The 26312-nt window shown below is 39.5% G+C and overlaps 1 protein-coding gene across 5 annotated transcripts in view; it reads left to right on the forward strand.

Moving 5' to 3' along the window:
• The window catches only part of ESRRG (estrogen related receptor gamma), a 366441-nt gene extending 341237 nt beyond the window's left edge, over window positions 1-25204 (forward strand). For all 5 annotated transcript variants that reach the window (XM_021393159.1, XM_021393161.1, XM_021393160.1 and 2 more), the window contains 2 exons: window positions 11990-12259; window positions 21529-25204. In XM_021393159.1, the coding sequence (XP_021248834.1) occupies window positions 11990-12259; window positions 21529-21773 (515 nt within the window). In that variant the 3' untranslated portion in view covers window positions 21774-25204. The remainder of the gene's footprint in view (window positions 1-11989; window positions 12260-21528) is intronic.

Consider the following 26312-nt stretch of genomic DNA (forward strand, 5'->3'; position numbering starts at 1 on the left):
TGGAGGAGGTAGATTTACCATGCTTTGTCCATACTTCAGCTAAGACTTTCACTGAATTCTGGTAAACTTTTACCGCATAAGAAGGCAGATTAAAATGCAGTTCAGGAATCAGAGTCCAGTGATGTCTGTATCTGTTAATATTTCAGATGGTCTAATGAACTCTGCATGCCTAAATTTTTGGTTTTGTGTGTACCGTACAAGGAATAGATCAATTCACACAAAGTGAATATCCCTAATACATGTGATTTTATTAAAGCACATTAACAGCAGATACTGGTCCTTAAAAGACCATACTTAAGCATCCCCAGCATTTATGCTGAAAAAAAACCCTGAATTACACATTCCCTTACCTGTCTGCAGTAGTTTTTACAATACACTGGGTTTACTTAGTGCAAATGCATGCATCCACAGGCCTATGCAAACACACACATCTGCCTTGCAACTCTTATGTATATAATGCAAATTTCCTGTGCTGTGGCTCTTCTCTATTTGTTAGTTATGTCTTTCCACAGCAGCAGCTCCAGAGTGAGAGCTCAGTTGCTGTGATTTTGAGATTCTTTGCCTGGGGCACATCTCTCTAAGCTCTTCTGTTGTAAACTAATTGTAGCAGCAGGCTCCAAACACCTCAGAGGAAGGCAGCCCAGATTCTGAGACTTCAGTTTTAAGGAATGGAGCAACTGAATGCTAGCACTTATACTCTACTGCTTTCAGCAGTGATCAGCCTCAGGAAGAGACATAAACCATACAGTGAGCAGAAGCTTCACGAAAACTTTTTCTAAATTCTTCAACTTAGAGATTATACAGAATAAGGAAGAAAAAGTCTTTGTCCTTCTTCCTTTTAAGTCTCCTTGTCCACTGATGTGTTTCAGCCACAAGCATGATATCTGCTTCACAAATAATCTTATGCTACTGAAAAGACTACTACTAGATGCAGTTTTCGAGCAAATGTTTTCACACTCTTTCCTGGACTTTTTCAAAGTTGGTGAGGATGCTGCAGATCTCCATCTCTGTTTCCCAGAGATCATTTAGTCAGCTTTGTCTCACTCTGGCGCAACAAACAATATGTATTTGGAAGACCTTCTGACTTATATTAGAGAGTGTTGTTGGAGGTCACCCCTATAAAGTGTCTTCTGGTGGTGCAGGTACCAAGAGCATATAGAATTTTCTCATTCCTTTAACTTACACTGAATTTTAAAAAGTATTTTCATTTTCAAACTGAACATTAAATAATATAGGACAACATTCCATGGAATTGCATTTCCCATTCTGCCTCCAGTGAGAGCCTATTAACTGATTTCACCTCTGTCCATCTGCTCAGGACAATGCATTTAGAAACCAAGAATTTTGTGATTTTTTCAGTCTCATAAGCAAAAGCCCTGGATTCACTTTTAAGAATTTGGTTTTCAGATTTGTTAACTAGGGTGTTTTATCTGGAGGATGAGCTGATTTGTCCATATAAATCTCCTTCATCAAATCTAATACATGAATAAGGTGACACCTTGCCTTCCATAGAAAAATGCACAGTCCTTAAACATATGTAATTTTTTTTGTGGGGGGGAAATGTGAGGGGGTTTTACATCTTCAGGAAGCCAAACAGATTTCAAACTGAATAAGGGTGGAAAAGAGTGAGAGAAAGAGGAAGGGTTTCCTTTCTGCAAGCCGCCAGCTTTCCCAAGTGCCTCATCCTCTCCCCTCTGTCATCCTGAGGCAATGTGCCTACATTTGTGTGTAGATTTATAGTTTATCTTTATCTATGGCTTCATCTGTAGGTAGCTATTATAGCCGCCTTGCCTGGATATTGTTTGGGCCTGATAGATCTGTCTGTAGTTCATCAAAGGGGAGCTGAGTGGCTAAAAGCCATTGGGTCCAGCTGAGGATGAAATACGAGCCATCAGCCTTGGTAATGGCTGTAAAATTTCATAATTACACGGCCTTTATTACATTGCATAATGATCCTGAAGCAGTATGGAACAATTAATTAAGATTTTCAACCGTGGCTCTTTCAGAAATTAAAAGGTGCTGGTGGCTGAGAAATGGGGAAGTGTCTTGTCCTAAAAGCATTAGGGATGCTTAAGAAGTACTTCCTGGGTACTTTAAAAAAAAAGAAAGAAAGAAGAAGAAGAAGTAAAGAAAAAAGATAAGCAAAAGAAGATCAGCTAGGTAGGCAGCTAATGTCAGAGTAATGTTTTTGTACTTCACTCCTAATTCTTAATGTCAAACTTGGTTCTAAAGCTCCTGCAGCAGTCACCACGGTAAAGCTGTTCCTCTTCTGTTCTCTAAAAATTTTCATGCCTTTTTTTTCCCATACTTTGTTCCAGCTGTTTGTCACTTTTATAGCAGCATATCAGAGTGTAGTGACCAAGGATTTCCTTGTAATGCACTTCTCTGTGTCTGAGGCCATGGATATTCTCTGAAGATCTCTAGAGTTTGACAAACATTCCCTAGACAGACATTTTTTGTAACTGTTTGTATAAACTTCTTCCATCCTTTTCTCCTTTGTAAATGCGCCGGCTCAGGTGTAAGATAATATGATGTATTTTCCCTTATACTGATCTCTGACCTGATCAGAAATAATTCATTTCTTAAGTAGCCACGAAAGTATCTTGCAGGTTGCTGCTGTGCATAGCACTAGAAGTGTTTGCATGTAAGTGATGCCAGCAGGAAGCAGGCGGGCACAGACCCATGCCCCTACTGTGACCAGCTCCTGGTTATTGTTCCAAAGGCGGCTGGCAAGCTGTGATCCAAATGTGAGGTGTGCGGTCCTCACTGTGCCAGATCTGGTGAAAGTGATGCAAAATAGTCCCACCATTTCCCATGAACTATCCACAGTTTCTGGTGTGGCAGGAGAGTCTTCTTTTTGCTGGCTGCCGTTAGTTGCCCTTTTCTTCCCCTCAAACTCTGCTGGTTCGTCCCAACTCTTTGTCTAACTCTTAGACAGAGTGAGCGTTGAGTTTTAGTGTTTTTAAATTGACCGGTTATCATGTAAGGTCCTATCAGTCTAAATATTTTATGAGAAGCTAAGGTTTCCCCTGGGCACCTCTAATAATGAACTTTCGGCAGGAAATTTAGAAAGGATTATGTGTTTCAAGGAGGAGCTGGCTGCTTGAAGTAAATTCTCTTGTTGAGTCATTTATTCCCTTAATAGGAATTTTCTGATCTGCTGTCATTCTTGTTCACACACTGGGTGTCACTGCCTCTAAAACACTTGTCATTCTTTAATGGAAACAAAATAGTCATTGCAGTCAGAGCCGCAATGTCATTCCACTACCCCTTGCTGCGTCGGCAATAGTGAAAATGACAGAGCGGCTCTCAGTAGGGGTAATTAAAATGTAAATATTGATATTTTATTATTTGAAATTACTTTCCAGTGCGGCATTTAATATCTCTCCATCTGTGCGGCTCTGTTTAGCGGTCACTTTAGTGCAGCTCTGGGATGCCAAGCAGCGGCTTGATCCCCGTTATGTCAAAATGCTTGTTGCTGCTTAATTTTGATATCTAATTAAGTGGAAAAGTACAGTCCACACTGTAATCCATGGCATCTTAACCAGCTGCTTGGGTATATTTAGAATTAATCTCCACTATGGAATCATCCTAATGTATGCAATTAAGTGTCTGCCGATGGCTAATTAGGTGTATTAGAATCAGGCGGCTTCCTTTTTTTTCTTTTTCTCCTTCTCCCTTTTTTTTATGTGTGTGTGTGTGTGTGTGTGTGTGTGTGTGGACTGTTATAGACTTAAGGTACAACCTCCAGAGATGGTCTTAATGATACATATACATTCAGCTAGGTAAACTAAAAATGTCACATTCACATGGGAGAATGAGTACATGTTTATCTGTGACTCTTGTACCCAAAAGGAGGGAGAACAGAAACATCTTTGGGATTTTTTGACATCTGTAGCACATCAAGAAAATCAACTAACAGAAAAATTTTTAAAAATTTGGAAGAAGGAATGTGTTCTGAGATGTCGTTTCTTGCTTGAGAGCAAAAAGATACATGTACCAGAAATCTTCCCACCTGAAGTATTTGCTTTGGATCCAGACATTTTAAGCACCTGATTGCACAGAAGGTTAACACGGAGATGTTGGTTGGGTGGCAGGCAGGGATGTCTCTGTGCTGATACATTCTGTGTGAGGTTTGTGTTATTAAGGTGATTCAGGAGTTCCTGGGAGCCTGGCTCTGCCTGAGGGAGGCAGCAGGGATTGCCACCCTTCCAGCCAGCAAATGGCAAGAAGCCTGTCCTTTCTGTGGGAAAGAAAAGATATAGGATAATTAAACAAACTTGGCTTTGAAGCCTAGTGTGCAGGAGGCTGAAATGAGCAGTACCTGAACTAATGTGGATTGTTGTTACTAATTTAGTTAGGTTCCTCTCCCAGATCTTTGTTTTTGTTTTGTTTGGCTCAGTAAAAAATCAAGGGAAAAGAGTATTTTTTTTTAAATTGTTTAATGACATTTAATTATAGAGCTTAACTTTTGCCAGCTGAATTCATTGAAGGACCTGCTTAAGGTATAAGACCCAGAGTATTCTTCTTGCTTTTCACATACAGTGTCTCTACTAATGACAGAATATACTTGTGTATTTTTTCACCCACAAATTTGGCTTTAGTGTGCCTGTACTCAAATACATACATCCACAAAAGATTGAAGGAATATTTGTGTGAAATCAATATTTATGTTGAGAATATGGTTGGTCTTTTTTTTATGTAGACTTACTGAAAAAAGCCTCTCAGAGTCATAAATATAATCTTTGTCTGTTTTGTCCTATGCAAGTGTATCGGCACAGAAGTGGTACCTGAGAATATACCAGACAACTTAAAAAGCAAATTTCCTTTTAAAATGCTGTTACACCAGATGCAGATTTTACAAGTCTATGGGCAACGATGGTTTTAGAAACACACTGTGTCACATCATCTGCCTCTGCTTTCTTCAATAAGAAGGCCAAAATAAAAAAAAAAAAGCCAAAGTCTAAGCAAGCCATGTCCAAGGGCTGTAAAGAACTGAAAGAGTTAACTTTAAATAAGCAGACCAGAGCATGTATGTAGTGCGTTAGAAAGATCACCCTCTGGAATCTGCAAGTTGATAGTGCTGTCCTTAGGGAGACCTCCAGCTACTTTGGGCCAGATTAGACTGCTATGCTGAATTTTAAAACTTCTTAATGGTCCGTATCTTAGAATTTAAAAAGTCACTACAGAGAAGTAAAGCATAAGGATTTCCATGTGCCAAGTGTCCAACATACAGGAGAAAAAAAAAGATCAGTTTACGATTAATCAGATATTTTCCTCTGTTCTCAGAGCATCTGTTGACTATCAAAATAGAAGTGTTTGGCTTGTTTCCTTTTTCATATAACATTGATATGAATTTAGAGTAATACTATTTAAAATTGTGGAAGTGAAAGTTCCAGCAGTAAAACCAGCCCGAAGAAAAAGTCAAGTATTAATCTGTTTAAGTCTGTTGTCTTATATTTTCCTTTTTCTCGGTGAATTCTGGAACAATAAGGTATGAAATGAAAATTAATGGAAGTAGAGTGCACAATATTTCAAACCATCTGTTTCCAGAAATGCCATTAGGAAGTATCCCATACGTGGAGGTCTCACCAAATCTGTCTTGAAGCAAGGTTTCTCTCCACGTTTTTTCATCATTAATGTTTCTCTTCGGAGTGATAGCAACTGAAAGTGCTTCTGTGAAGTCAGAGACAGTCTTAATTAGTGACATTTTCCAGCCCATATCTATTACTATTGCTAAAGAAGAAGCTCACAAAATCTTGTGCTGTAACTAGAAATAGGAAATCTTAAAGTAGCTGTCTGGAAATATTTGGCCAGTCAGAGAAACGTATCCCTGGCACAAATCAATTGGAAGTACAGGGAGGTACATCTCACTGTGTGCGTTCCAGTTGTATAGAAATGACAAGCTAGAGTTGTTCCTGCTTAGTGCTACCGTGTAAGGTTTTACAGGGGAAAAGAAAAATAATTCTAACTGGTATTTAAATTACATTAACACCTTTTCCTATAGCTGGAGAGAAAGGTCGCACTAAGCAAGCAGCATCTTCACTGTTTGTAAATGTCTAATTTGCCGCTTTTAAATTGCTGTGAACTTCACTTACTTACTCCTGCTGAATGAATCCAGTGTTGCAAATACTTCTGACAAGTGAATATTTGCTTAGTGAGAATCCATTGTTCTTAATGGATTGAGAGGGCTGTGCAGTGTGAATGCACTTTTATTGCTGTGCCATCTCTCCCCTGTTGTTTCAGGGAGACGAAAGCAGTGTCACAATAAAAAGCCCTCGGCTTATGTTCTGTGGGGCATTTCCCTTTATGTTGGTAGGGAAGGGACTTTGTTCAAGGCCAGAAGGACACACTGCCTGACAAAGCATCACTAGGAAAATGGGGTGGTTTTGCTTATCCTCTGTACAGAAAGTTGTTGAGTGAGATGAGTTCCAAACCATAACTTGAGCTGGGGCAGATCCAATAAGAAGCTCAGAAACTGAATCCAACAAATGATGTAAGTGGAACCTTTGGCTGTACTTCATGTTTGAGTTTGTGCTTTGGTACCTATCTGTGACTTCCGAGTTTGGGCTTTTGTTTCATGATCTGACACCTTTCACATGAAAATTCCCTCTCGTGTTTACGTTTCAGTTTGCTCTGGCATCCCTCTGACCAGGGACTCTGTGAACAAATGGGTATGAAAAAAAAAGAGGGAAAAAGAAAAAAGAAAAAAAACTAAATGAAATAACAGGTCCACCTCAGCATAATGAGGTGTTTCTGTTTCAGTTCCAGCTTTCACAAAGAACCAAACTTCATCCATTATCTGTGAAATTTGTTGGGTGATTTGTCAGAGCACTCTCCTTCCACTTAGTAGTTTTTGTAATAACTGAAATATGTGCAAATCTTGTTATGTATTTTTATAATACAGAGTATTCTGAAATGCAGTGAAATCAGTTTTCTGTTGAACTTACATAATAAAAAGGTTCTCTTAACTGAGAGCTATGCACGCTAAGGCACTCTTTTAGAGTGGCAGCATCTTGGCCTTGAAAGGCAGTGGGATTCCTTCAGATTCACTCCTGTGCTGTCAGGAAAAAAACACTTTGCCCACTGCTTATCATCTGAGTGTGAGGCCAAACACTCTCTCTGTAAAATGTTCTGTGCTTTAAAAAAGAGTTTCCAATATCTGTTTGTTCTTTCGGCAGTGGTGACTTGACATCATTTCTGAAGTAAGGAAATTGCAGTGGAAACATCAGCACCCATAAAACATTTAGAAGGAAGTTAATCTATCAAAATTAAGTGTAAATAATTTGAAAATCCAACTCTGTTATTTCAACTGTGGAAATATATTGAATCTGCAACACACTAGTGAACATGTCATTTTCAAGCGCAGCTTTAATTATAGAAAATGTAAATGACAATACTTGAAGTACAAACCAGGGCAAGCCAGAGGAATATTCGTCTCTTAAATGTAACAAAGACAAAACCAGCTGGTGAAGTAAATGGGAGGTGATTATCAGAAAGCTCAAGCAGCTCCCAGATTTGCCAGCAATTTCATTCCTGGTCAAATCAAATATTATGATTTCTGAGCACATAACAGCGAGGAAGCAAAGTTCATTCCCTGCAAAGTGAAACCGCCAGGACTTGAGCCAGAGCAGCCCAGCTCAGGCATCGCATCAAATGCTCAGGGCTGCAGACGATGGCAGGGCTGAGTCCAGCCGCAGAAATAAGTAGCTCTCACAGCGCTGCGTGTGAGCTGCTCATCTTGCTGTGGCACTTGACCATCTGCAGCTGCTTCGCTGCAGCCCCCAGTGAGTTTGTGTCCATGAAGTCCATCTTAATGAAGTGGAGGAAAGGGTCTTCAGGAATATAAAAGATTTCCCTGCTTAGCATGGAGCTGAGAGCAATGTGAAAAGAGAGCAAGCAGTGCAAGGTAGCGGCAAAGCCCTGTGGCTCCTCCAACCCCACTCGACAGTGCTGTGTTCCCAGCTCCTCGCCGTGTTGTTCCCGCAATAAACGTGCCGGGGCCCTTCTACCTCTTTATTTCTGCTTCCTTGGTGCTCTGGGCTTGCTGGTATGTGAAAGGAGAAATGCAAGCATATGTTCAGTTGCTCAATCAACCTTTTCTCGATGCACACTCGGTGATCTCAGCGAGTCATTACGGCATAATTACAATTTGAGTGTGATATGCTGTTTGTAGAAAAGTATCTATTTTTAGCTGAAGGAATGCTACAGTCTCTGAAAAGGAGGAGGAAGAAAGAAAAAAAGAAAGGGAGAAAATCCGTAACCAGCAAATCAATGCTATTGTTAACTGATATTATGAGACACCCTGTAGATTTACAATGCTTTCATGCAGCCACATAAACCCGTGCTGAAAAGAATGCCTACCAGGGGTTAAATTCATGTGCCTGCACTGCAGCCTATTTCTGTCAACACTCAACTCAGGAAATAAACATTTATGCTTTCTGAAATGAAAGTGTATTTTTGAAGACTAGCCGTCAGATATTTTTTGCCCTTCACACTTTCAAATGCTTAGCCTTTTTTGTAAGTTGACTGCAAAGTGCATCAGTTTGCTAGGCAAAAAGGAAAAAAAAACCTTTGACAAGTGCCCATGGCATCATTGTCAAGCACAAGAGTTTCTGGTAGGAGATGGCAGGAGGGTTGGCACAAAACATGCTTCCTTCAAGCTTATTACCTCGGGGGTACCTGACTCCTGAGAAGCCTTTCAATCCTTCCAGATGACGTTATTCCCAGCTGTCATCTGCTTTATCTGGAGCGCTGCTGCAGCCAAGCGCTGCTGTGCTGCGGTCAGGGCACGGGGCCTTCCACCAGCACAGCCTGCTGGGCGCAACATGGCGGTGGCTGGGGGGGAGGCGGGAGTTGTCACCAGTGTGCTGCGTGAGGAGGGCAGCGAGGTGCATGGTGTTGTGTTTTAAACACACACTGTGCAGGTCTGCACTTAAAACGCCTTCCCAGTAAGGCTCTTGAGGGTAAGGAGGCAGAGCAGACCTGACAAAGTTACAGACCCTGCCATGGGCAGTAGCACAGGGCTGTACCAGAAAGACTGGTGCAGTAGACTGGTAGTGCGTTCATGCACAAACTAGAAACTTCTTCTCAGATAGTTGCAGTGCAGAATAGAAAATGTCTACTTGTCACAGAATAGAGTTTGTTATCCAGGATCCCTATAACGAGAGCTTGAGAATCAAAGCTAAGTTTGTCGTGGAACACACACAGCCTTCACAAAACATTTCAAACTGAATCCCCGTGTGTAAATACACATATACCTCTGTGTTCTGTTCTGTTAACTGTGACTTGCTGAGCACCTATTAAACAGGCACTGGTGGGATACAGGACAACTGCTGGATACTGTAATATATGCCAAAAAATCTGGTAGATTACAATATGATATAGCTTTATATTCCCACAAGGAGCGCCTGTAAAAGTTAAAACATGCTTTCACTGAGCAGGCTTTCAAGGGGAAGTTACTTTGATCAGGGAGAAAATAATCATGTTTGTTTGATTTATTATTGGAGAGCAGAACAGTGTGGTTTATATCTACCAGTTTTCCTGCAATGTAAAAAAGTCAGTTGATTTTTCGTGTGTCACATAAAAACAATTAGTATATTTACTGCAGCAGAAAGCAGATTTTTCAAGAGTGCAGACCAATAAATTACAGGCAAAATGCTATTTTCCCCCCTCACAGGACATATGTAATTTCCTTTTGCAGTGACACAATAAATGCTATTGAAACATAGTGGTATTTGTTAAAAAAAAAAAAAAAAAAAAAGTACTAAAATAGATAAGTAAATAAAAGGAGAAGGTTGGGAGTGTTCCAGAAAAAAAAAAAAAAAAAAAAAGAGTAGAAAGAAATTGCAAGTTAAACTTTTTTTTTAATCAAATCTGATTTTATTGCTTTTTGCTTAATTAAACTCCTCAGAAGTGTGTCAAACATTGTTATACCTGAAAAATTGTTAATTTGTAAATCACAGGGACAAAAGGGCTCCACTGCAACTTTAAAGTTTCTATGCACGTAAATGTCAATAGAGTGCCTTCTCCATCATCAGCACTAAATTCACATTGATGCCTCTTTTCTTCTCTGTATTGATCCTTCCATGAGAACGTAGATTTGTATCTGTTAATTAATGCGTCCTGAAACAGCGTTTGTATTAATCAGGCAGATAAGAAAAATTGGATGCCTGCACCCTCATGACAACCGTAAAAGTGCTGGCCCTGATAAAATCGTGGATGGACCTCAATAAAAAAGTTCCTCCTTCCACTCAATAAACTAATCATCCTGCTTTTAATTATTCGGCAGAAAGATGTGTGGAGATTGGAGAATGTGTAAATCTATTTACTAACAGCAGTGTCTGGGAGGGAGAATAGGGCTGTCACAGGACGGTGCTGCAGGCTATGGTCTCTGTCCATCTGCTGCTGCAGAAAAACTGGTTCTTGAAAGACGGGAAGGAACAGAAACGTTGAAGCTAATTGAAATCACGAATTCTTCCCTATAACCTCTCAAACGATTATTTCTTCTCCATTTCTCTCTTATTTATTTTAATCACAGATGTGTTATTTTCCATTGTCACCTCCTCGAGGGCTTTCTGGCAGTGTTGGCTCGGGTTTTGTTGTTTTTTTTTTGAAGGCAGAGAGCTACAGTTCTATCACGAGATTCAAAAGACAGTATGGGAAAATGAAAACAAATAAGGGGGAGGAAAAAGAGAGAGCAAGCATGCAGCCAGTTTTATATTTCATTTTTTATGGATGCCTGGTGGTTTGGATGTGGGGTTGTCTTTTTTTATTGTATTACTTTTGTTGCTTAGTGCCTATAGAGAAAATCTTGTTTGGAGTTGATGCCTTGCAGATTTGCTAGTTTATGATCTATTCCTGCTTGACTGTAACTCTTGACTTTCAAAACAGAAAAATGCATTTAAGTGTAATCTAATGGCAAAAAGAATGTTCTTGCAGCAGGAACCCTGTCAGAGAACATGTAAGCAGCTCCATAAACAACTAAATGAAAGCCTCAGACATGCCTTAAGACCCTTTAAGAAAGGCTTGACTAATCCCCTTTGATGATTTTATTAAGTACTCGTGGTTGCTGGTGCCAACTGGCAAACTGCTGCAGCTCACCAACAGGCCAGGAAATCACATCCTCTCCCCTCTTGTTCCATAGCTCCTAATGTGATTGGGATATTAGCAGTTTGATATCAGAAATTAACAGGTACTGTAAACAAGAGGCTGAAAAGGTAAGGCAGTAAAGATGTTTGCCCCCCATGATCCTATTAGGAAAGACAGCAGGGGAAATTAAAAAAAAAAGAAAGGGAAAGCAAAAGTTAAATTCATTAAGAGGCATTTATTAAATTTTTGCTTGTCCTCAGAAAGGTGACAGTGTGACTGCTGTTCATTTGGCACCATAATGTGCCATTCTGTTCCTTCAACAAGTGCAGCAGAGACAGGAGCTCTTCCAGAAGGAATTAGCATCTTTACTGAGGAGTGGGTTACTTCTGTTTCCCCTGAGGTTAAAGTTCAAAGAGAAATTTCCTCTCTGTGCTAATCACTTTAATTCTATTAAAATACCAAATCTTCCCTTTCTTTTTTCCCCTCCTAAATTATCCTTCTTGGATTGTGGTAGTGATGAACAGGGGCAAGAAATCCCAATTCCACAGCACTGGGATTTTAGAACTAAGCATGAGTATTTCAGGGCAAAGAAGACACGGTACAAATCCTAGACTGTCACTGTAATGCCCCCCAAATTAACACGATTCTTACAGAAAGATTCTACAAAATCAAACTTGTTTACAACTTTGTGTGTTGATTAGAAAATACAGGTATTGCATTGATTCACTTTACTGTAATAAAGTGAGGAAGAGGGACACAAAATCAGGAGGGAGAATAATAAATGTATGTTTTATCACAGTGCATATAAAAATAAGTAGAGGAGCAGATTTATGGCAAATCCAAACATGCTTAATAGTTTTTCCTGTGTTTTGTTGTGTGTTTTCTTTTTCCTATTCAGGATTCTCTACTTTGTCTCTAGCTGACCAGATGAGCCTTCTGCAGAGTGCTTGGATGGAGATTTTGATTCTCGGTGTTGTATACCGGTCACTTTCTTTTGAGGATGAGCTTGTTTATGCTGAAGATTATATTATGGATGAAGACCAGTCCAAACTGGCAGGCCTTCTTGACCTTAACAATGCCATACTGCAACTGGTAAAGAAATACAAGAGCATGAAGCTGGAGAAAGAAGAGTTTGTCACCCTCAAAGCTATAGCACTTGCTAATTCAGGTTGGCAGAGTGGCACAATGGTTGCTACATTTTTAATATGTCACTTTTATTTTCTCCATAATACTTTCTGCATGCTTGTTTTAAATACGGGTTCAGAATAAGAAAATGCTCATCAGCCCTTAGTCTAAGAGGCAACAAACAAAGCAGTTCAAACTAAGAGGAGCTTTCTGGTCCTAAGTAATAGGGGAATACGTTCCTAAGGGAGTGGAGAGTAATGCACTGTGTGATTTGGAGAGTACTGTACAGGCAAAGATCCTTACAAATGAATATGGATGCTCTTCTCCTAAATCCATTCCATAATCCAGATGAGTCTAATCATCGCAGTTAAAATGAACAGAAAGGATACATGAGGATATGCTATATCCATTCTCTTTAAATGCAGCTACTGATTTATTAAATAGGGTGAATTCAGGATATGGGAGTGGGGAGGAAATTCTTTATTAATCTGTCGGGGACCCCACCTTACCTTATGGATCCTCTGCATTTGTGGTAGTGCTTCTCCAAAGATTACTGTTACCTGTGCAGGAAGGGTTAAAAATCTCAGATTTTTTTTTTCCTGCATTTGAATTTAAAAGTGCTGAAGCAGTGAATACTGCCAGATAAGTAAAAATCGTTTTTGCTTTGTTGTTTTTCCTTTTGTGTCTCCTTAATGCTTTATTGTGGTCTTAAGTCCCTTTTAGCATTTGCATAAAGTTCACGATAGATCCCTCTTTAATGACGTGCCGATCATTAGATACCTGTGTGTCAATAACATGCTCTGATGCTATGTTCCATTGACAGTCACACCGTGCCCCTCCATCTGCTTTTGTTTTGACCCTATCTTTGAACTTTATCTTGGTTGCTGGCCAGTAGTTTTCCCTTTAATTACAAGAAGGAAACTGTCAATAAAATCTGTTAAATGGGATGCAATGAGTGGCTTGAATGGGCGGACGGCTATTTGTTCAAATTCTGCAGCATTCAAGGTATTGACAGTTTGTTTTCTGGGGCCATATGTGACGATCAATCTCAGGCTGGGCTCAGCCGCGCTGAAAAATGAAAAACCAGATTGCTTTTGCTTACTTGTGGATGACGACTTGTGATTTGGCGCGGTCCTAGTGAGATGAGACCTTCTGCCCAAATTGCCCCCCTGAGAGCCAGGACGCGTGACTGTTTTTAGAAATAATTTTTTAATTGATTTTGTAATTAACAGTTCATCTACAATATTGATGCATGAATCCTCAGATTGATAGGAGGGAAATTGTTTTCAACAATGAAGTTGTACTTTCCTATTTGTCTTTGTAATGTGATTTAGCACTCTGCATTTTTAATTGGAAATATAATTCAAAAACATGCAAAGCCAAAATGCTTATTAGTTTCTTTGTATTCTCCACCCCACTAACTCTGTCCCTCGTTTTAGAATAGTATTTTATTTTTGGAAGAAAAAAAATCTGAAATTTCCCTCAAAGCTCCAAGTTATTTTTCAATTGAGGATTTATTTAAAATTTTTGACCTCTGTAAGTGTGCACTTGAGAACATTTTGCAGCTACAGGAAGAGTTTTTCTCAAGATTGTTCATGCTTATTGAGCAGAGCAATAGAGTTATCTGGAATTACGAGCCTAAATTGGGAGCTTATTTTTTTTTCTAATTTTTAAATTGGTCTGTTTGATTTGGAAATATTTCTGTATCTTACTTGATAAAAAGGAAAGGAGCTAGAATATAGGAATCCAGTGTTAAATACCACTCACAGCCTCTTCTTTTTTTTTTTTTTTTCCTCAAGAGGCATGCAGTGTTTAAGTAATAATAAAATACATTGCTGCCAAAAAAAGTTTATTCGTGCATTGTGCATAGTGTGTTAAAATAATCCACGGCTTCATTAACTTCCCTGGGAATTACAACCAGGATAATGTCAGAGAGAAATACCGTTTTGTGTACTAGAATTCAGGGCACATTTAAGGGAAAACATTTCCTTCCCTCATCTACAAAGGACTAAAATTGCCATTTTAAAATGAAACTATTGCATGGAGGAGTTACAAAGGAAACCAGGCATTCGACTTCCCTCTCAACAGAGTGCTCTGATGGCTGGCATTAAATAGTTCAGGTCCAGGTTGTACATGCGGCAGATATCAAACTTCTGTCAACTATAGGTGCACCGACCTGTAGAGGTAAGACAGCACCTGCAGAATATCGAGCCCCCAGTGTTTTAATTACAAATACTGCTAAAATTAAAGTAGGAAAGCAAAATTCAAGTTTTTGTCTTTTTTACAGATAAAACCTGAAATAGCTTATTTGTGCCTAACTGAGGAGCTGGTTAATATAAATGCAGCCATACCTGAAAACAGGAAGTAAAATGCCATTATAAAATCAATCAGTTTGCAATTCACGTTTCAAAGTATTTTGTTGCTACATCGACTTTCTAACAACAGCTATTTATTTTTCTGGTTTAAAATAGAGCAAAATTTTTATAGCTGTAGAGAGCGTGGATGAAGTATAATAAGAAATCCCAGGCATTTCAGCCACATCCACGCTGTCTGGTAGGATTCCCAGGTTAACTCTGCTGTAAACAGTAGACAAAGGTGGTTTTATGGCTCTGCATCTGTGTTGGTGATTTATGACACAGTGTCATGCTGTTTTCACTGCTGGTATAGAGAAGCAAAAAAAGAAATTGGAGATTGTCTTAATATTGATTGTATATTGTATAAATAGGTACCACAAGCTTTGCTTTGGCCAGCATATCTACGTTACCCTGACCATAAGAACTCCCCAAGTGCTGCCTTTTCTGCTGGCCCACGGAATCTGTTCCTGTGGCATTTAAACTCAGACAGGTCCCTCATACCACAGGGCCGTCCTCATCCCCAGCCTCTTTCTTCTTTCTGTCCCTGTCCTCCCGTGCACAGGAGCAGGTTAGCCCCTCGGCTGCCCAAATGCCGCGATCTGGCACTGCCGAGCACTTTGTTTACCCACGCAGAAAATCAGCTTTGAATGGTTTCCAAAACATGCATGTACCAATTACTTCCCCGTGTGTAAGGGAAGGTGAACTATTTACAAAACACATTCAGGTGAACACAAGTGCACGCGCGCATGCTCCGGCACGTAAAAGGTGACCTGCTCATCTTTTTGTGTTAGAAAATACTTCCATGTATTGATTAGGAAATACTAAACAGGGAGTTGCAGGTGAGCAGATTTTTCAAATTGCCTCATCAGTGAGGACAAAATTGTGCCTTCAGGCCAAAATGTTGCAGAAGAGCTCAGGAGTCACAACTGAGAGCAGATTTTTAAGAGAAGCTCAGTTCCCATCTAAGACCTAAAATAAGTAACTAACGTGTCAAAATACATTAGCACATTATAAAATGTGATCTGTGTGTATCTGCCTAATAGAGTGCTGGCATCTTGAAAAATCTGACCCAAATGTGGATGCTAGGCACTTTAAAAGTATAACCCTATGCACTGCTGAAAATTTAATCTTAAGCATTAATACTGGCTGTCTCGCCTGTACAGAAGGAGAAAAGGGCCTCCACTTGCCATCACAATTTCAGGTCTCTCTTATTAACTGTCTCTTAAAAAAAACCAACAAAGACACAACCCTTTCAGTACCAGAAGAGCAAGAACCAAGAAGCATCTTGTGCATGATAACAGCATGAAGTGCAGAGCAACACTGATGCCAAGTTGCACAGTGATCTGTCCTGGTAAAAGATGTAGTTCTTACCTACAGCTCATTTTGCTTTCCAGCCAAGAAAACACTGTACTCAGAGCACAGGCTATTGGAATTAAATAATATTATTATACTAGAAATTAATTGCTAGAGCCCCGTAATCACTTATTCCAAAGGATTTCATTGTTATTCCCAGTACAGACTGTGGTTTATCATATGTCACAAAATACTATGTTTAGTGCCATTTTTTTCATTTTATTTAGCCATCCTTGTGTATCTCTCAGTGTTAGAATTCACGACTAACACAAAGCTATCACGAATAGACGTATAAAAATGTAAACACATAAGTGTTTCATTGGTGTATCACAAATGTTTATTTTACCAACTAGAAATAGTGACTCCTTCATATAATTAACTCCCTCATATAATTTCATATAAAGAGTACAGACAAAAAGATTGAGAAAAGGAAATTGTCAGGACAATCAGAGTTTTCCCGTTGCATGAACGTAGCTTTTTCCTCATGCCCTGTTTTCATTTAATCACATAGGTGGCACCTGCAATGCCTAGAGGAAACAAATAACTGTTCCCAACTGCGATGTGTTTTGGGTTGGTTGCTGGTCACCAACTGTGACAGCAGATAGGTGCTGGCAGTCACCCTCTGTTTCCACAGCAGTGTACCAGTGGCTCTCAGTGGTAATATGGCAATTATTGCTGTCTTGTAGTGAATAAAAGGATTTTGATGCAGTCACTCAACATTCTCTCTTAGTTGTTGGCTTATCCCACAACTTTATCATTCAAATACCCCTTTCCAGATTTTTAGTAGCCTTACCAAGTATGTATTCAAACCAGTTATTGGTGTTCAATTTGTTCTACATTGCAGAAATATCCTTTTATTTAGTGCCTCACTACCAATCCTAGTGGAAAGTAAACCATTTCAGGAATAAAAAAGGGTCATTTACTGCATTTTAACTTCAGCCTATGCTTTTAGTTCACTGTTGATCCAGTGAGCCCCTGAAATAAACAGGCGTGTTCTGTGAAGCCATTTCTTCTCTCACTCCTGCTTAGTTTCCTTCTGTGTTTTAGAAACTCTTGTGAAGCTTCAGGATCCAGGTGTCTCCTTAAAAGCCAACCAAACCTGCGCAATTCAGACTATGACGCTGTTCACCAAAACAAATTAAACGAGCCTGTTTCACTTCTTTGGTTTCCACTCCCTCTAATCCGGACAGCCAAGGAATTCATAGTTTACACCTCTTTAATTTCCAACATGTATTTCGATCGAAATGACTGTTTCCAGTGGGATAATCAAGATCTCAGATTATTCCTGCCATACCCTTTTGCAAGACAAAATATTGTGTCTGTGTGCTTGTCTCTTAGCATCACCATGCAGCTCCCAGCAGATAGTTCTGTTCAGGAAAGGCAGCTAGACAGATGATGGGAGTTAAGTGCATTTATTGACCCTACACAGGGAGGACCGAAGTCCGTATCTGAGGCAAGTTCAGTTCCAGACTGGAAAAGGATGGGAATTCTTGCTGGGTGAGGTAACCAGGTTTGATTTGCTCACATGACTCTCTTGTCTTTCTCCTAAAATGGATAAGCACTTAGCAGAAATGCAAGTTTCCTGTATAAATGTCTCACATTTCAGCAGGACAGGACAGAGCTCTGTAATTCTGAGAGCAGCTCCGCAATGTGAATACTGAGGCAATTTTTGTGCTTTTTTTTTGATTGGCAATGTCATCCAAAAAATAATTTTCTTTTATTTGAGACATAACCCAGATAAGGATTCTGTTTGTAGGTGAAGTCAAAAGCACTGTGTACCATTCTCACTCTTCATCTCATCCAGTTCTTCCAGGAACTTGCAGCTCCATGACTTGATTTACCAGTTCTTAGTTTGTGAGCAACCCCTCTGCAGCACAATGGTTGCCGTATCTCAAGCACCTTGCCCTACTCGTTTCTCTTTGCCTCTCTGATGTGCTCTATCAGCACCTTAACGTATGTGTTCACTGCTGCACAATCCCTGCTGCTTGATTCACTGTGATAATTTCTTGCTTTATGCTACCAGAGTTTTCTGATGTGAAGAAATACTTCATTTCAGACCCCTGTGTTTCCTCTGCTTTCTCCTCAGTGACGCTATATACGGAGTGCAAACATACCAGCCACTCTTTCCTGAGCAGCACCTTATATCAGCATATCTTGTGCCTGGTGAGAATTCTAATGTCACCAGGCAGAGACTTCTTTCACAGGGCATTTAAGATCAAATCCTGCTTGCTTTCTAATGACAGTACCTTCAAACTGCCCTGTTTAATTTCATTCTTTATATAGGCACTGATTTTCAAGTGTCTTAGATCTACCTATAGGTTTTCATTGGATATTACCTGTATAGAATGTAACTGGAAATTATCCAGAGTGTCTATGGAGCCAATTAAAAAAAAATAAGTATAATTTCTGGGGATTTTTTTTGGTATAGGAAAAGCATTTGAAATCTTTGTACCTAGCTTAAAATTCGATTTCACATTGTCTTTGTAATTCTTTCTTTACTTCTGGACTGTCACACAGACTCTGTGTTTCCTAAATTATCGTTGTGCTTGTTGACATTGCCCTCTCTTACTGGTGTGGATTGGGCTTATCAGCAATAAGCTAACCTGCTCTGAATTCACTTCAGTGTCTGCCAGTCTGTAGTTACTGCAAAGATTTCTCTTTTATTTTTCCTCTTCTTTTCCCCTTGGCTAGTTCAGCATTTTCAACCATTTTCTTTATTTTCAAAGGCTTACGCCTGAGGGATTAAGATCTACATTCGTTTAATATCGGGAATAAAGTGGAAGTTCGAAACTGCAAGGCTAAAACTTGAAGAAGGATCTTTGTAGAGATTAATATTTTCCTGAGCAATCTGCGAGCTGAATCATGGTCTAATTAAATAGCCCAGATTTAGTGAGTTTGCACTTAAACATTAGCAGCCCCTAGAATGTGCAAAGCTGAAATGAGTTTGAATTTTTTCTGTAAATGGGAAGTTAAATTATCATAGTAATTTCATTAAATCATTTTTTAATCTTTTGAGCCAAATCACAACTTTATGAGAATAATTTGGAGTTGTAGTCGCTGTTTGTAAGTGCCTGTCTGTCTCCCCGCTGGCTTTCTTACCCCATTTCCTGTTCCACTCGCAGATCGTTTCCCAGTCTCATCAAGAACTAGCCCAATTTCATTCAAGGCTAAAAGCTGAACATCTCTAGTCAGGTGCTCCAGAATGACCTGTCTCTCTGTGCAGAATGGTATAGAAAATTCTGCAAGAAGAGTCAACCTTTGACCTGCCAAGAGTTCTGTTACTGCTAAAATGCTTCTGTCTGGTTCCCCGGCTGCACCATGGGTTAGGGGAGAGGAGGAGATGTGTCATTACTGCACAAAGTGTGCGTGGTGCCTGGGAAATGATTTGGAGCAGCACGTTGTGCCTGTGCGCTGTTCCACAGCCATGAATATCTGAGGGCTTGGTAGAGTCAGGCAGTGGAGGCAATTGGTTTGGAGTTTGCATTCCAAATTAAGCACGGTGGTTGGACACTGTGCTTGAGACATTGGTCACGTTTGTCTGTGTGCATTAACATCTCTGTATTGATTACATCCTGTTTGTAGGGTGCAGAATTCAGAGATTTTCTGTTATTGACACAGAATTATTTAATAGAATCACCATATTAGAAATCTATCAAAAACGTATGGATTTGATGAATGGGCTCACATTAATTAGAACTAAATTTTGCTAGAGATACCATTTTGCTGGCATCATTTTTAGAATGTCTTGGCCTTCTTTTTCCCTAGGATAGGGATTTTTCAGTCTCTCTGCTTTTGGCAAAGTGCACCTCGATGCGCAGTATTGCATCCCTGCAGCACGTGTCTCCCTGCACGCTTCCTAGAGCGTGTATCCGCTAAGACTCAGAATTATTAAACATGTGAAATTCCCATAGGACTCCATTATGTGTAATTAACAGATAAACTGTCATCAGAATCAATAAAACGTGCTAAATGATCCAAACTTGTATATAATTAAGTGTCTGTTTTAGAGCAGGAGCTGTAACTTTTTTTTCTTTTCAATTTGCACATTTGTTTTGACAATGGAAGCTGGAACATTTTTGTTAACCTGTTACTTACTGGTTTGTGTTTTGGTTTCATATGTTTCTGCATAAAAAAGTGAAGCATTTACTATGAGGCCTCATTACCTGGGGAAGTAGTGGTGTATAAGCTTTCAAGAGATGAATCTTAGATGCACCTTCATGCTCAGCATATAACTGAAGTATTTGAAGCATATGGAAAATTTGTTGCTGTTGTCATCAGCAGGGGGAAAAACATGAGGCAAATCAAAATACTTATCCAACATATCACTTAATGCAAACAATGGAAACAGTGATGGAAGTGGGTTCTTCCCTGTCCAGCTTCCCAGTCATTATTCTGCCTAGTGTGGGAGCTTTATTCCAAAAAAACCCACCCCAAAACAAACCAAAAAACCCCACAAGGTGCCAAGCAAGCCCTCTACTAAACACAGTTCCAAGGAGATACTGTGGCAGTACCATGGATTCAGTGTCCCAGTCGTGCCCCACGCTGCACTCAGTGTCACATACCCTAGGATGTGCACCCCTTCAGAAGTCCCATTTTCACGTGGCGCTCTATTTGCTCTGTAAGTCTCCAGGCCATCCAAATTTTGGTAACTGATTGAGGTGTTTGGAAGCCTACTTCCCCTGTAGCTATTCTTTCCTCCTTGCATTCCCCCCTCCTTGGAATACATTGCTTCTTCTTTGGCATTTATGATTACATAAAACCAGAGAGTTAGGGCTTCTCATCTGAAATCATCTCCGCATGGACCAGTAACTGTGTGTTCTCAGGGACATCTTCCCCTTTGTATTTATGCTGTTAAGGGTTTTACAGTTATTTCAGTTAGATCTTTTCTTTTTATTTCACACTTCCATTGCTTTAATCTTTCTGGGTCACGTAGCAGCTCAGTTTAGTTCTCTGTGTGTCTTTTGCCCAGATTTCTCTCTCAATACTTACACCACCAGAACACCTCACCTGGAAAGGGCCAGGGCCAGGCCACTTGCTCTGGGGCATTCAAAAAAATGGCAAAACCCCCACAATAACAAGACAAAGCAACCTCTGGGTGGGTTGTCGAAAAGGACCACAACTCAGTGCTGGCTCTCTATCTGAATGGACCTGAGGGTGAAGAACTTTGCTAGGCCTGTCAGGAAATTGCATCAAACCAACTTTTCCCTTGTGTCAGTGTAGTAGTCCTCACACTGTCATTTTTATGTAGCCACTGGCACCACTGATGGCCACAGCTTCCAGCCCCTCAGCCTTGAAGCCTGCTGCAGTTTCCCATAGCTTTCCCATAGCTTTTCTCACAACTGTGTGAGGCACTGCATGGAGCAGCCAGGGTGGCCGGTACCCTGGTTTGAGGAGGATAAGGAGAAGGACTGCTTACCCAGGAGTTAATTTATAGCTTGGCAGCAATTCCAGTTACTGTCCTAAGGGTTGATCTAGAATTAAGTGCGTAATTATCTCCCTCCTTTGTAAAAGAGGACGGCACTAGGGAAAGAGTCATGCAGGCGCTGAGTTGCCTGACGTTCCAGCAGACCCCGCTGACACCTCCTGTCGCTCCTTTGTTTTGCAGACTCAATGCACATAGAGGATGTTGAGGCAGTGCAGAAACTTCAGGATGTCTTACACGAGGCTCTGCAGGATTACGAGGCCGGACAGCACATGGAAGACCCGCGTCGTGCCGGCAAGATGCTGATGACTCTCCCACTTCTGAGGCAAACCTCCACCAAGGCTGTGCAGCATTTCTACAACATCAAACTGGAAGGCAAAGTCCCCATGCACAAACTTTTTTTGGAAATGCTGGAGGCCAAGGTCTGACTAAAGCATCATGGGCTTTCCCATCATGCACGTTTTAAAAGAAAAAAAAAAAGGGAAAATAAACAGGATAATAATGGCAAAGAAACTTAGTGTTTAATTAAGGAAAAAAAAATGACTGCACTGATATTTAGCAGCAAGACTGTGAAGCAGCTTTCAACTTTTTCTTCTGTGTCTTTCTGATGCAGTTTTTCCTTTCCTTTTCCTTTTCTCTCTTTTCCTTTCTGTTCTTTCCTTTCCTTTTTCCTTTTCTCTTTTTCCTTTGCTGCTGAACTTTTTAAAAGAGGTCTCTAATTGAAGAGAGATGGAAGCCAGGCCTGCCAAAGGATGGAAATCCATAATATGGATGCCAGTGAACTTATTATGAACCATAATGTCCCCAATGACAAAGGAATCAAAGAGAGAACCACCGTACCTAGCAGTACAGTACAACACGATGAACTGACTGAATGCAGTATTAGATTTCATAGGAGCAGTCTCTAATTAGACGACTAAGCGACGATGCATCGGCTGCTTCTTATCATTGCATTTTCCATCTAGATCAGTTACAGCCATTTGATTCCTTAATTGTTTTTTCAAGTCTTCCAGATATTTCTTAGGTTAGCTACAATGTAACTTTTTCAGGGAATAGTTTAAGCTTTATTCATTCATGCAATACTAAAGAGAAATACTGCATTTTTGTGCTGGCTTGAACAATGATGAACAATAATGAAGGACAAATGAATCCTGAAGGAAGATTTTTTTAAATGTTTTGTTTCTTCTTACTAACGGAGATTTTTTTGTACCAGCTTTACCAGTTTTCAGCCATTTATTAATGTGGGAATTTATCTTACTAAAGCAATAGTTGAAGGGAAGGTGCATATTATCACGGATGCAATTTATGTTGTGTGCCAGTCTGGTCCAAAACATCCAGTTTCTTAACATGAGCTCCAGTTTATAACTAAATGTTCACTGACTCAAAGGATTAGATTACACCTACGGTATATCTGAGTAGTCTAGCATATAAATACGCCATGTCAAATACCAATCTATAAAGGTGTTAGGAGACAGCGACTGTACAGAGGTATAGTTGCTACGTGATTTCTAACTGCTTCAGTTGTCAATGAATGAGATACTGCCTGTTTGCAAAATTATAACCTTACACACGGAGAAACCCTCAGTAGCTTAGAGGCAATAAGGCAAACACCAACATCTGCAAAATTAAGAAATCAGAGTAGTAGACTTCTGACCAAATTCAACGATTTAACACTTCTATACCTTATTTATTTAGATTTTATTTTGTAAATTGCAATTGTTAACAAGTAGCTAAACCAGTATACGTGCTTTTCAACCAGTATTGTCACAGCATGAAAGTCAGTCAGTTTCAAGACTGTTAAGAGGTGTAATCTAATGTATAAACCGATTAGATGCCCCCAGAAAACTACAGTCGCTAAATAACCAATAAACAGTAACCTCCATCAAATGCTATACCAATGTACCAGTGTTAGTAGCTGCTCCCTGTACTATGTGAACATCCTTATTCTATGTACACAGATGTAATTAAAATTGTAATCCTAACAAACAAAAGAAATGTAGTTCAGCTTTTCAATGTTTCATGTTTGCTGTGCTTTTCTGAATTTTTATGTTGCATTCAAAGACTGTTGTCTTGTTCTTCTTGTGGTGTTTGGATTCTTGTGGTGTGTGCTTATAGACACAGGGTAGAATTAGAGACAATATTGGATGTACAATTCCTCAGGAGATTACAGTAGTATATTCTATTCCTTACCGGTAATAAGGTTCTTCCTAGTAATAATTAAGAGATCGAAACTCCAAACAAATACTCGTTATGAACAGATACACATCGAAATCATAATATTTTCAAAACAAGGGATAATTTCTGTAACAGTTTATTATAGAATACCAATGTATAGCTTAGAAATAAAACTTTGAATATTTCAAGATTATAGATAAGTCTAATTTTTAAACGCTGTAAATATAGCTTTTATCCAATCATCTCTCAGATGTTGTTATTAACTCGCTCTGTGTTGTTGCAAAACTTTTTTGGTGCGGACAAGGTTCCAAAACTATTGCTACGTTGTGTGCTTTAAAGAAAAATAACAATGGGCCGATGCGACATCGGCCTCGTGCTAGAAAAGACTGTGTATCTATCATTAGCTATATGGGACTATATTGTAGGTTGTGTTTTCTCAGTAGAGAAGTGACTGTAGTGTGATTCTAGATAAATCATCATTAGCAATTCATTCAGATGGTCAATAACTTGAAATTTATAGCTGTGATAGGAGTTCAGAAATTGGCACATCCCTTTTTAAAAAGCGTCAAAAAAAATACAACTCCTGGGAAAAAGGTGCTGATTCTATAAGATTATTTATATATGTAAGAGTGCAAAAAAAAAAGTTTATTTTCCAGAAAGTTTGTGCAGGGTTTAAGTTGCTACTGTTCAAGTACACTATATATATATAAATATATAATATAAATATTGTTTTTGCTGTATCACATTAAAGAACTTGGGCTTCAGGGTCAAAAGCCAATCGACTAGAAATATACAAAAACACACACAAAAAAATGGAGATGTGTTAAAGGCACACGGTGCAAATTTTAGTTTTCGTTTTCAGTAATTTTTCAGAGCTGCAAAAGAACAAGTATCTCAAGACTGTAAAAGCATTACCTGAAATAGAGCTAAAAGAACTGCACGGGCTTTACCATATTGTTCATCTTAAACCTTGCTGGAGAAGAGTTCTTACAAGACCACTTACTTAATGTGAAGTGTTGGGAAATTTTCGAAGGGTGTATGTTTTAGCCATAACAATTTAATTTCTATTTTTGCTTCATTTTTTAATTTTTTTCTTATTTAAAGCAATATGATTGTGTGACTCCCAGAAGTTACACATTTGTTTCAATCAGATCAGATTGTTGTATTTATTCCACTATTTTGCATTTAAATGATAACATAAAAAGATATAAAAAATTAAAACTGCTATTTTTCTTATAGAAGAGAAAATGGGTGTTGGTGATTGTATTTTAATTATTTAAGCGTCTCTGTTTACCTGCCTAGGAAAACATTTTGCGGCAGTCTTATCGTGCAAAGATCGCAAACGGACAAAAAAAAAAATTAAACTGCTTATAATAATCCAGGAGTTGCATAATAGCCAGTAGTTAAAAAGCGAAACAAAACAAAAAATGAAAACAAACATGTCTATAGCTGTAGATGGGCTTCACATCTGTATAGCAATCAACTGTATATTTTTGTGATGTGTATCATACCGTGTGCTCCAACCAATGTCCATTTGTGTAAATGTATTTATTTTATATTGTATATATTGTTAAATGCAAAAAGGAGATATGATTCTGTAACTCCAATCAGTTCAGATGTGTAACTCAAATTATTATGCCTTTCAGGATGATGGTAGAGCAATATTAAACAAGCTTCCACTTTTGATTGCTTTTATTTTATTTTTTGTGTTGTGGGGCTTTTTTGGTTTTATTTTCGTTTTCTAGGGAGGAGATAAGCCGATCAGCATCACCTTTTGTTACTTCCATTCAAAGAGTAGAGAGCATCACCCTCTTCCCTTGAAGTACAATATGAGTGTAAATAAATGCTATATAAAGCCTTGTCAGAATGAATTCCGGTGTGGTACAAGACATTTTGCATACTCTTAAATATGCAAAATGTCTCATAGCACATTAGAATTCAGGCTGACAGGCCTTTATATAGCACTTATTTAATCTTAAAGCATCTCCACATCAACCTGCATTACTCAAAATCATTGCCTCTCTGTCAATGTCATAAAAGAAAACTTTCCCACTATTTTAAGATCACATTAATATCATCTGGAAGTACTTACTTGCTTTTTCATCAACAGCCGAGCCTATCATTTACTTCCTACTGTAGGAGATCCATTTTGTGTCTAAGAAAATTTAAAAGATCTGTATTACTTGATCCAGGTTTTCTGAATGGAAGTCAACAGCCATAGGAGCAATAGTATAGATTAGTGTTAATGAAGAGCGCTGATAAGTCTTTGAGATCCAGGGGGTTAAGCAGCGCGGTTCAGAGCCGGCCACAGGTGGCCCCACAGGGGTCGGCCCGTGCTGCCCGTGGACCCTTCTGGACCCGTCACAAAAGTGCTAATGTGTGCTTTTCTTGCCTTCTAGCCTGTCTGGGTAGTACTTTGTCGTGCTTGCCAACATATTTCTCACCTTCACTGCTGGCCGTCCTCTGGAGGCTCTGGCCGACGGTGCAGCGCGACGCTGGGGGCCTGGAGCATGGCGGTGAGCCTTGGGCAGTGCGAGGGGCACCCGCTGCCGGTGGGAGGGCCTCCTCTCTGCTGGTAGCGCCTTCAGTGTTTTAACAGTGCTAAGAGAAGGGGTTCGAGAGAAGGAGCGGCAGAACAACCGAAGTTTGGTTGCGTATGGACTCTTCTAAGGAAGGTTTTAGTGTTGACACCGAGGTGTGTGTGCATACATAGGCATTCGTGTGTGCGTGCCCACCCCTTTTCTGATGTTCTGATTTTGAGTTATTGCAAAGTACCTCCTCAAAGGAAAGTG

The sequence above is a fragment of the Numida meleagris genome, chromosome 3 (assembly GCF_002078875.1).
Source record: "Numida meleagris isolate 19003 breed g44 Domestic line chromosome 3, NumMel1.0, whole genome shotgun sequence".
Classification (NCBI taxonomy): Eukaryota; Metazoa; Chordata; class Aves; order Galliformes; family Numididae; genus Numida; species Numida meleagris.